We start from the raw sequence: 12735 nt of genomic DNA on the forward strand, positions 1-12735 counted from the left end.
GATAGGATGGTCATTTTCACAATATTAATTCTTCCAATCCATGAACATGGAAGGTCCTTCCATCTCCTGGTGTCTTCCTCAATCTCTTTCTTTGACAATTTAAAATTTTCATTGTAGAGATCTGTCTTTTGTCACATTTATTCCAAGATATTTCAATTTTTTTGCAGAAATTGTGAATGGGAGCATTTCCCTGTATTCTTTCTCCAATTGCTTGTTATTGGTATATAGAAAAGCTACTGATTTTTGTAGATTGATTTTACAACCTGCCACTATACTAAAAAGTGTTGATCAGTTCTAGGAGTTTTCTGGTGGAACTTTTGGGCTCTCTTAGGTATAGTATCATATCATCTGCAAAAAGTGATAGTTTGACATCTTCTTTTTGAATTAGTACTTATGGGGAGCGGCCTGAGACAAAGCCCAGAGATAAGATGGCGCCGATATCCGGCCTTGAGAGAAGTAAACAAGTTAACAGAGTCTGCGCTGGAATTCCCCTGGTCTCGGACCAGAGGCGTCCTAATCAGGTGATCCAATCACCTTCTGCCACGTACTAGGCGAGAACAATACCCTATATAAGCAGCTACGAGCTTTGGGTCGTCGTCGGTCTTTGGTTCTCCCTTGAGCTTGTTGCACTGCCTGTCGAGATGCAATAAAGCCTTCCTGCAGAAGAATCCTGACCGTCGATGTGTCTCTGTATGCGGTTTCCAAGCATTTTGTTGAGAATTTTTGCATCTATGTTCATTAAGGATATGGGTCCATAGTTTTCTTTGATTGGTTGTGTCTTTACCTGGTTTGGGTATTAGAGTAATGCTGGCTTCATAGAAGGAATTTGGGAGTTCTCCCTCTGTTTCTATCATTTTGAATAATTTAAATAGTATTGGTTGAAGGCCATCTTTAAATGTCTGGTAGAATTCTGCTGTAAATCTATCTGGACCTGGGCTTTTTTCATTGGGAGGCTTTGTATTACGGTTTCAATTTCCTTATAAATTATGGGTCTGTTTAAACTGTTGCTATCTTCTTGGTTTAACTTTGGAGGTTCCCATGATTTCAGACACCAACCATTTCTTTCAGACTATCAGGTTTAGTAGTATATAGGTTTTTAAAATATTCCCTTACAATGGTTTGGATCTTTGGGGTGTCTGTTGTGATGTTCCCTTTTCATCTCTAATTTTGCTGATTTGCATTTTCTTCCTTTTTTTTTTTTTCTTTTTTTGTTAACTGAGATAAGGGTCTGTCTATCTTGTTTAACTTTTCAAAGAACCATGTCTTAAATTCATTGATTCTCTGTACTTACTATTTTCTTTGTTTCTATTTCCTTAATTTCTGCTCTGATTTTTGTTATTTCTTCTCTTCTGCTAGGTTTGGGTTTCATTTGTTCTTGCCCTTCCAGTGCCTTGAGCTGCAGTGTTAGGTCATTTACTTGGGGTCTTTCTAATTTTTTAATGTAGGCACTTAGAGCTATAAACTTCCTTTTTAGGACTGCTTTTAATATGTCCCAGAGGTTGTATTGTGTTGTATTGTCCTTTTCGTTGAATTCCAGGAATTCTTTTATTTGTTTCTTAATTTCTCCTTTACCCATTCTTTGTTTAGGAGTGTGTTGTTCAATCACCATGGTTCAGTTCATGTAGTGACTAGGGCTTTGTCCAGTGTTGATTTTGAGCTTTATTGCTTTCTGGTCTGATAGAATGCATGGAATTATTTCAATATTTTTGTATTTGTTGAGGTTTGTTTTGTGGCCCAGTATGTGGTCAGTTTTTGAAAAAGTTCTATAAGGTGCTGAGTAGAAAATGTATTCTTTGCTGTTTGGATGAAATAATTGAAAGACATCTGTTAGGTCCATTTGGTGTATGATATCATTTAATTCAGATGTCTCTTTGTTTATTCTTTGTCCAGTTGACCTGTCTAATGGAGACAATGGGGTACTGAAGTCCCCTACTATTACTGAGTAGGGTTTAATCTGTGTCTTAAAGCCCTGTAGTGTTGCTATTATAAATTTGCATGCACCAGGATTTGGTGCATATATGTTAAGGATTGTAATACCTTCTTGGTTAACAGTTCCTTTGATCAGAATAAAGTGACTCTCCTTATCTCTTCTGATTAGTTTTACTTTGAAATCTATTTTTTCAAATATTAGAATTGCAACTCCTGCTTGTTTCTTAGTGCCATTTGCTTGGAATATTATTTTCCATCCTTTTTAAGGTATTGCCTGTCCTTGAAGGTGAGATCAGTTTCTTGCAGACAGCAAACAGATGGATTTTGTTTCTTAATCCATTCACTTAGCCTGTTTCCTTTGACTGGGGAGTTCAGTCTATTGATATTTAAGATTGTTATTCAAAGGTGTGTATTGGTTGCCATCAGTTTGATTGCTATTTGTGTTCTCTGTGTAATTTTGTGTTTCCTAGATTATATCTTTGTTTATTTTCTTTCATTGCCCCAAGGTGTAGTTGTTTCTCTCTCTCCTCTCTGTATTGCTTCAAGTATTCTTTGAAGTGGTGGTTTTGTGGACATGCATTCTTTCAGGCTATTTGTGTCATGGAAGATTTTTCTTTCCCCCTCAACTATAATAGACATTTTTGCTGGGTATAGTATTCTGAACTAGCATCTATTGTCATGTAGAACTGGAAATACCTTGGTCCAGGCTCTTCTGGTTTTCATAGTTTGCATTGATAAGTCAGCTTGAATTCTGATGGGTTTTCCTTTGTATGTTACTTGTTTTTATTTTGCAGCTTTCAATATTCTCTCTTTGTTTTGTACATTTAGTGTTTTTACTATGCTATGTCGTCTGGAGTTTCTTTTCTGATCCTGTCTATTTAGTGTTCTGTGCACTTCCTGTATTTGTATAGGGATGTCTTTCCTTAATTCCAGGAATTTCTCTTCTACAATCCTGTTTAGAATCTGGTCAACACCATTAACCTGAAATTATTCTACTTCCTCTATTCCTATAATCCATAGAGTTGGTCTTTTCATGGTGTCAAATATCTCTTGCATTTTCCATTCCGGTGTTTTTTTTTAAATTTTCCATACTCTTAGTTTGAGTGATCTAATTCTTCAACTTCATCCTCCAGTGTTGACATTGTTTTCCATTTCATTCATTCTAGAGGTGAGGCTTTCCCTTGTTTCAAGTCAGCTTATTTAGTTTTGTACTTCCTTCATTTCTGCCTGAGTTTTTTTCAGTGTTTCTATCTCTTTGTGAATTCATTTAGAAGTTTATCCCTATCTTCGTTTAGCTCTTTGATTTGTTTGCTCCTGTGTTCTTTAAATTCCTTGAATTCCTTGATCATGTTTATGATTGTTCTTTCAAAGTCAGTGTCCTGAGTTATCTCTAGGGGTTTCTCCTGGTAGATCTCTTCTATAGAATTGGTGGGCTTTGCTGGGGACATAGTATTTTGGCCTACCATTTTATTATTCTTTCTTTGTGGTTTTGACATATGAATTTCTTTTGTTGTTTATGATTCTGATATTCGAATTATGTTGAAGTATGCTTCTGTTTGTATTATCTGGGAGCCTATATCCTTTCTTTGTTGGTTATGTAAAGCTTGTCGGTATAGGGTTCAGGTTCTCTCAGGTTTATTTTGGAGCCAATTGATGGCTTCAGATCAACTATTCAGGGGTACTGACAGAAGCCCAATTCAGGTTCCAGTCAGGTACACACTCAGGCTTCCTTTACCACATGGAGGCAGGATACAGGCTCTCTCAGGCAGTCCTATGTGTTGTTAACCCTATGCTACAGGGAGGCCAGAAGGGGGCCAGAACTCCACCCTCACAGGCTGTCTGCTAGGATCTCAGCCTCAGCCTACCAAAGCCAGATCTGCCCCGGGGCCTTGGGAGGTGCCTCAGAAAATCCCAGGTAGGGGGGATGGTATGGCACAATTATGGGAAGCTCACCACCATGTAGAGGCAGGATCCAGGGGCTGTCACACTGTCCCCTGGGTTCTCAGGCCCCCTGGTAGTGGAGGCCAGAGGGCGGACAGAACCTGGCACTCTTTTGTAGTCTGCTGAGCTCCAAGCAGCTACCCTGATGGAGCTCAATCTCATTTTCTATGATTAGAAGCTATTTTAATAATCTAATGAACTTGTTTGCCTACAATTCTAACTTAAAAATTTGCATTTTCATTTGCTTTGGTGCACTTATATCAGCATTGTACAATGTTGTCAATGAAGTTTTCTTAATCTGAAATAAACAGCACTGAGTGTGAATGAGGTTGGTCTAGGAGTGGACTGCCCTCACACAATGCACAGGCTGGAAGTCCTGGGAGGTAGCTCTTCAGATCATGTTAATTCTCCTCCTGCTTATGCTCTATTTTAACTATGTATTCTTGGGTCAACTTTGGTAAAATAGTTTTCCAGCAGAACTATTATATATCCATAATCTTGTAAATTTAAAAAGCATAATTTGCTAATATCCTAGAAATTTGTCTATAAAATGAGTTTTATCTTATTTATTGGTTTTGCTTATTTGCAGAGGTAATTTAGTATCTGAGACTGAAATGTCTTGTTTTAAGAAACTTTGCATAATTATATATTCCAATCAATTTTGTTACAAACATGTGTCAACATGTGCAAATTGTCATTCTATGACTTATTTTACTTAATATAATGTTCTACATTTCCATTGATTTTTCTATGAGACAGGATATTATAATTTTTATGACTTAAATATGCTCCCCTGTGTAATGTGTTCTAGTGTACTACAGAACAATGCAAGAAGACTATAATTTGCAATAGCCTACTATATAATTTAGAAACGACAGACAACAGGAGCCCAAAGTCTTCACACAAATTGACAAAGAAATATTAGATATATTGATCTAATCAGTGCACGTTATAGATATGCATGGAAATAGTACACTGTAATACATAAATCTGTCCAATTATTATATGCGGATGAATTTTTAAGTTTGAGCTAGAAATATTACCAATCTCAACATGACCATCAAGTGCTTTTATGTATATCAAGAGTCAATTTCTTGTCAACAAATGAAGGAAGGAAGTCTTTCACTCTTCATACAGTATCAATGATAATTTGTATACATAAGCTTCAATGTTTCTCCTTGTGTCTACAATAAGGCCCACATAAAAAAAGGCCCACTTCTTAAAGAAGTCTTATTCTTAAGGGCTCTTAAGGGTACTTGCTGCTCTTGCAATGGATGCAGGTTCAATACCCAGCAGCCACACAGTTCATGATTATCTGTAACTCCAATTCCAGGGAATATGCTCCCCTTTCTGGAGTTCATTGGCACAAGAAACACATGTAGTGTACATACATACATGCAGGCAAAACACTGATGCATGGAAAATAAAGAAAAAAACTATATTGCTAGTCTGATGCCTTAAAATTTTGATTTTATAAGGGCTGGAGAAATGGTTCAGTGGTCAAGGACACTGAATGTTCTTGCAGAGGACCCTGGTTCAGTTTTTATAACCCACATTGCAGCTAACAACTGTCTGTAACTTCATTTCCCGGGGTCTGAAACTTTCTTCCTGGCCTCTGTAGGCATTGGATTACATGGGTGTACTTAAATGCATGCAGGCAAAAAGCTCATAAACATAAAGTACGTTAAATTAAATTTGGCTTTATAGATGCAAACTTAAAACATAATCTGTTGCTCAGTGGTTAAGAGCACTGACTGCTCTTGCAGAGGACTTGGGTTTAATTCCCAGCACCTACATGGCAGCTACGAACCGTCCTTAATTCCAGTTCCAGGGAAATCCGAATCCCTCCTCTGACCTCCGTGGCATTGCACAACATGGGTGCACTCACATACATGCAGGCAATACACTTGTACACATAAAATAAAAATAATAAATAAAATGTTAAAAAAATGAGAAATGTTTCATATCGAATTTTTGAAAGATGGCCTGAATTGCTATTTGAACATGTATTTTGGCAGTGGAATGAATATATATCCAATTGTCAGACAATTTAAAATTTTCTATAGCATCAATCAAAATTAAGCAGTTATCATACATAAGAGGTTTTATCCTACCCATCAATTTCATTTTTATAATTGTCCCATAACTTTTGTCTTTACAATATGTTAAAACATACTAGAAGATAACACTGAACTTTGTTATTTTATTTGAGAAAATGGATTATGTTTTCAAGTAAAATATTAGTTCAGATAAAATATACCTCTGTTTTACAAATATATTAAAGAAAGTTAACAGAAAAAAAATAAAATTTCTGCTTAAAAAAGAAATATTATGGAACTGGAGTGATGGTTCAGTAGTTTAGAGCACTGGCTCCTCTTGCAGAAGACCCAAGTTTAGTTCTCAGCATCTTCATGGTGGCTAACAACTCTAGTTCCAGGGAATCACATGCCGTCTTCTGTCCTCCATGGGAACTAGATAACACATGTGCACTTGCATACATGTAGGCATAACACTCATACACATAAAATAAAAAAATAATTAAGTTTTACAAAAGAAAAAATATCAGGGGCATAAATTTTTAATGTAGAAAAAAATTAAATATACAAACCTATCAGAATGTCTATGGATGAGGTAAGACTTTAATTCTAGAGAAGGCAGGAATGCTAATTTTGTTTCCTGTAGGCTGTATGTCAACCCCAGGATGTTGAGTTACCAGCCAGTTCTGTGTGTTCCCTGGACTCCAGAGCCAGCCCAGTCAGGAATTTTATATGAAGAGTGAAGGTATTAACAAATGTTATTGCTCTAATTTTTCAGTAGTCAACTGCAAAGTGTTACTCTAGAATTTAAATTCACCAGGTTGTCAGGCTTCAAATTATGCCAACAGGATAAATTTAAAGTCACTCATAAAGGCATAATTTATTTATTAAATTTTTATTTATTCCAGCAACATAATCATTAGCAATGAACTACATAATAAGTTTCCGAGTGGCAAAGCACATTTTTGTTGACTTAAAAATGTAGCTCAGCCAAATGAAAGCCTTCACATTAATGTGGTTATTTTGTGTTTCTTTCACTTGGATATGAGCCCCTTCAAGTAAGGAAATGTTCACTTCTCTTTTGTATCCACTCATCCAGTATAAACCGTTTCATATAACCAATTCTCAAGGAGGCTAAGCATGGTATTATGTTTGTTTTAGATAACCTGTCTAAAGCTAAGGGCAATCAATTTGCAAGGTGGCTTACTATGTATACCAGTTCAGTAACGAAACTCTCAGACACAATGCATGCATATGCTAATGAAATGTAAGGCACTTTCAAAAGAAAGAATCAAGAGAAAAATACTCTACATCACTATATTATTATTTTTCTACAAAAATGTGTTTCAGCTTTTTCTTGAGTAGATGCACTGTAATTTCTCCTGGTGGGCAGTGGTTGCCCTTTTATTTACTCCCCTTACTTCTCATTTAAATATCATGCACTAGACTATCATTCTTGATTTTACTACTTTTTATTGCCTGTGGGCTTTTTCTTCCAACTCATTTAAAAGGCATTATGCTTTGATAATGGACTGTCTGAAGATGGAACTGAATTATAATTTTTTAAACTTCAATTTAATCAATGCCAGAGGCTACTTTAGAGATATAGATTTTCTGGTAAAAAGTTCTACTTTAGTTGAACTCTTACTGTATTGTTTTTATTAGAAAATTTTAGAGTGTAAATTCATGAATATGTATGAATAAATATGTAAATACATAAATAAAAAATTGTCATTATTATGACAATGTATATTTTTAGTATAAACATGAAGGAGAAATAAAACACGGGCCTGGGTTTGGCAAATCAGCTTTGATTGTGCCCCTTCTGCTTGGAGTCTGTATCTAACTAGACAGCTGATCTTGAATTCACGATCCCCTTGCCTCAGCTTACCACCATGACTGACTAGACTGACATTCTTGATCTGTATTTTTACAGCTACAGAACCTTGGTGTTGTAACTTAGCATCTCTGAGTTATCCATCTAGAAAATAATGACAGGCCAAAATGCAATAGCACTGTAAATCATGCACATGGGAAGCGCTTTCTGAAGCATTGCTGTTCCCCTCATAGAAAAATGAGAGAAGTTACTCATCTATACATAAGCGTGGGTGTACATCACAACAAAGAAAATAGAAAATTAATCTGCTTAATCTGCTTCTGAGTAACACAATAAAATTGCATAATGAATTCCTAGGCTGGCTATTGGTCTTCTGGCAAAATGTAACTATGAAGTTTGTAATGAAGTTAGCAAACACATTTGCTTCTGATACCTGATTGGTGGAGCACATATTTAAACTAAATGCAAAGGGTGGACTGCACAGTTTAAGACAAAGAGTACATATGCCTGAGAAATGCCTAGTCCTAAATTACATATCTACAGTTAAACCTCTACATCTAATGATTGTGGAACATAGTGGAACTGGGGTAGAGAGAAAAGTAGTGCATCCCTCAACTCTCATCAGTAAAGCTTCCTTATACAACAGTGTAATGTATAGAGAAAGTCACAACTGGCAGAGTTTTGAAGAATAAGAGACTGCAGAGTGTGTGTCCCTGGGTAGGACTCCTATATTACAACTCTTCTAACCATGGCTCAGGGCCACTGCCAAAGGGGAATGGAAATATTGTAAGAGCCAGTGTTGGTCCATGAACATAGGGAAGCAGAGGCTTTCAGGTCACTGTAAGCTTGAACATGCAAACTTGTGGCAATGGTGGGATTAAGCACAGGACCCATCCCAGCTCAATCAGACAAGGGCCCAAAGTGGAGTGAGGGAAATGGGTGGTGGGCTGGCTCTAGTCTGGAAACTTGGAGACTAATTACTACTGGATGAGGGAAACTGTCTTACAATCTCTAAATTGGCTGACTAGACTCCAATAGATGAATTTGCACCAAAGGATATCTGGGTACAAATGCTTGACTGGATAGGACATGGCAGAATACATGAGGTGTGGTGGGGGGTGGAGGACACGATGGAGAAAGGGGTTTAAACTTGGTTAAGAACTGTTGTATGAAATGTACAAAGGCTCAATCATTATTTTAATAAAAGAATATCTGAAAGTATAGGCTTTACTCCCTCTCGGATCTGCACCTCTCCACTCTTCCCCAACCAACAGCCACAGTAACCATTTCCCATGGTTATTCAAACTGTAAATCTTGGAGTATTTTTTGACATTTCAACTTTTTCTACTCTCTCATATGCATTCCATCATTCCATTATTATCTTCTGTTCATATATATATATATAATAGAGAGAGAGACAGAGACAGAGACAGAGAGACAGAGAGAGACAGAGAGAGAATCTCTGCTGTGTATCCACAATATCCACTGTCACATCTCATTTGAACTTCTTCTGAAATCACACTTGTGATTACTAGATGCAATAAGTAATACAACCTTGATAAGCATTGTTTTTAAAACCTAGTTATTTTCTCTCTAATAGAAAATAAATGAAGAGTGATATAATTCAGAACTTGCTACAATGTTTTTATGAAGCTTAGAACAAGGTTCCATCTGGCTTACCACATGGGAAATGGCTCCTAAGCTCCACCCATGGATCACAACCACAGCAAAGAACCTCAGACATCAAAAGCAGCAGTGTAGTGGACAGAATAGTGTGCTCCTCGCTGTTACAGAGATCAACCCAAAATACACAGGGTACTTCAACATACTCATATGGCTCTCTTACCTGGAAAATACCTTTAGGTCAATATTCCCACCTGACAGTTGAATTTCTGCTTTTATCTGACTCTTGTTTGCATTTCTATATAGTGCTACCATACCATCCTATTATGCTTCAATGCAGTCATCTTCTAAGTATAGGCTAAATTTTTCGACCATTTCATGGTACTATTAGCACATGGTGGTTAGTTCTAAGTCTGTTTTTGCCCTGGACACCTCTTCGCCTTCATCTTTCAGGGTTTTAGTTAATGTAATTTCTTCAAACAGATCTTCCCTGAGAATCTATTGAAAAATTGCTTCCCCCCTATTTCTCTAATTTTGGACCTTTATTTTTTTCCTTTATAATACTAATTGACAACATTATTTGTTCTTTTACTCCCTTGATTTGCCTAGCTCATTCAATATCCTAAAAAGCCTTTGAAAGTAGGGATCACATTTTTTTTTAACTAGAAAGAAAGGTGTTCACAAAAGTGCTAATAATAGAGTAAAAAGGGGGAGAAAGTAAGATACAGGAAACATTGTCTTCTGAAAATTCAGGAATGTTACTATATTTTATGAAATGATTGATGGTTTGACTTTCCCTTTCTGGTTGGACATTTTTCATTTTCCTTACTTCACAATTGTAGTTCAAAAACTTTACAGGTAATTCAATGAATATTCACAGAGTAAATAATTTTATCTTAAATATAAAACTAATCACTATTGATCTTAAAATGTTCTGTTTTGAAATAACATTATAAAAACTTGTGTCTACTGGATTTAATCTCCAAATGAAAACGGAACAGTGATTCTGAAAGTTTTAAATCATTTTCACATTGTCTAACAAGACAATACCTTCAATGGGTTTTAGAATGATGTACACATATCAAGGCATGCCTTTATTAAAAAGATCTTACATGTCCCTGAAAACCGGGGAAAAATGTAGAAATTAAGTCTATATGAAGTATGTTTTATAAAGCAATTTGTCTGTTCTTATAATCATTCATACAAAAGCAAAATACTCTTAAAGACTTTCTGCCTTTTCATCAATAAATATGGAAGCACACTAATTGTCACAGACCAGATAATTCCCTAGAAACTAATATGACTCTATTATGTACCTGCCTACCTTAGGAAAGTTTGTGTGTCCTAGGAGGCTTATGAAGTATTTGTGTTCAATTGTCGGTAGCAGTACCTTGCTTTGTATTTTACTCAATGACAGCCATACCTTTGATAATAATTACAAAAACTAAAGCCAAAAGTCACCTTGAATATATTACATTTTATTCTCAATATTCTAGCCAATTCAGTCTGTAATTTAACTGATTTTTAAAAATAACAGAGGTTTGGGAAGATGGCTCAGTTGATAACGTGACTGCCCTGAAAACATAAGGACCTAAATTTGGATCGAAGTACCATGCAGAAATCCTGGCATGGAATCACGTTTCTGTAATTCTAGGACTAGTGGGAGGGGGGCAAACAGGTGAATCCCTAGAGCTCACTGACAGTCTAGACAAAGTTATCTTCTCCAGACTCAGTGAGGGACCCTATCTCAAACAATAAGGCAGAGAGCCACTGAGGAAGACACCAGAAGTTGACTTCTAACCTTCTAACCCCTACAAACACATGTCTATTCTTACACGTACAGACTGTACAACCATGTATATACACCACACACACATACATACACACACACACACACACACACACACAAAGAGAAATAATTTTTTGCATTATATGTTGATGATGGATCATTTGGATTTTTCTTTCTTTTATCATCATTTCATATTTTTCTTTTGTTTGGCTTTGGGGAAAATATGAAACTAGTGTCTTCTTTGGTTTCTCAAAAAAACCTTTGTGCCAGGTATGGTGACAGACCAACTTGGCCTACATAGTGAGTTCCAGGTGAGCTAGAGCCACTGGAAGACCTGTCTGAAAAAGCTAAATCAAACCAAACCAAAACTACACTAAGAAAACTTAATATATGCTGATGAAAATCTGTGTAGTGCCAATAATTTTAATAAGTTATACTTTATTATGAAAGCATGTGCTAGCATTAATGGGAGAATATTTATATTTTGTGCTAATTCACATTTCCTTTTGACTATTTCATATAAATATTTTTTCTTCCTATGTAAAAGTTCTCAGAAAAAAATTTAAAAAGGAAGAGTTTTAAAACCATTACCTTACCACTAGGAGGGGAATATATTTTAATATAGTGATCATTATCATATATAAATAATTTTCACTTAAGTACAAGACAGTTTTTATTGACTAATATGATTATTAATATGCATATTTCACAATTCATTTTAATAAAAATGTGAATGTTATGGAAGACTGAAGAAAACCCACTACAACAATGTCCACATCCTACCCCAAATACCTTCTGAAAACATGGTGACTGTTCTTTGAGTGTCTGTGGCTACTATAGTATCTCTAAATACTATATATTATTTTATAGTTCTGAAGGTCAGAAGTCTGAGATGCACTTAAATGGCTGAGTTCTTGCTGAAGTTTCCAGAGGGCTGTCTGTTTCCTTCTCAGTTTGAATTTCTAGCAACCACAGACACTTCTTGCCTTGAAAGCCCTTTCCTCTGTTGTCCAAGCCAGCAAGATCTCTCTCTCTCTCTCTCTCTCTCTCTCTCTCTCTCTCTCTCTCTCTCTCTCCCCTCTTTCCTCATTTTTTTTTTATTTTATAGGAACTCATATGATGTTTTTTCACTTCCCTCTTAATAATCCCGTACCACACATTTTTTTTTTCATTTTATAGGAACTCATATGATGGCTTTTGACTTCCTTCTGAATAATCCAGGATAACCTCATTTATATATACTTGTGTGTCCTTCAGTGTGCAGTGTGGGTATATCCATTGGAATCTGGTTAACCTACCAATAGTCCCATACTTAAAAGAGACTGTCTCTGCTCTTCCCAGCAGCCATTAGTTGCTACAATTTCCTTAGGAGGGATTAGGGCTTCTTAACCACTTCCTCATGTCTATGTTGGGATCTTTTCTGGTTTGAGCTTACATAGGACTTGTGCATGCTATCACCATTGCTGTGAGTTGGTATGAGTAAATGACCAGCTGTCTGGGAAAGTTCTGTTTCCTTGTGTTCATCCACCACCTCTTCTCATCCTGTCTTCTAAAACAATCCCTGAGCTCTTGGTGACAGA

The 12735-nt window shown here is 36.2% G+C and overlaps 1 protein-coding gene across 1 annotated transcript in view; it reads left to right on the forward strand.

The window, feature by feature from the left end:
- The first annotated feature begins 428 nt into the window (after positions 1-428).
- The window catches only part of LOC103748356 (KH domain-containing, RNA-binding, signal transduction-associated protein 1-like), a 135459-nt gene continuing 123152 nt past the window's right edge, over positions 429-12735 (forward strand). Inside the window, exon 1 of the mRNA XM_029554972.1 lies at positions 429-521. Within this exon, the coding sequence (XP_029410832.1) occupies positions 429-521 (93 nt within the window). The remainder of the gene's footprint in view (positions 522-12735) is intronic.

The sequence above is a fragment of the Nannospalax galili genome, unplaced genomic scaffold (genome assembly GCF_000622305.1).
Source record: "Nannospalax galili isolate Female #2095 unplaced genomic scaffold, S.galili_v1.0 scaffold925, whole genome shotgun sequence".
Lineage (NCBI taxonomy): Eukaryota > Metazoa > Chordata > Mammalia > Rodentia > Spalacidae > Nannospalax > Nannospalax galili.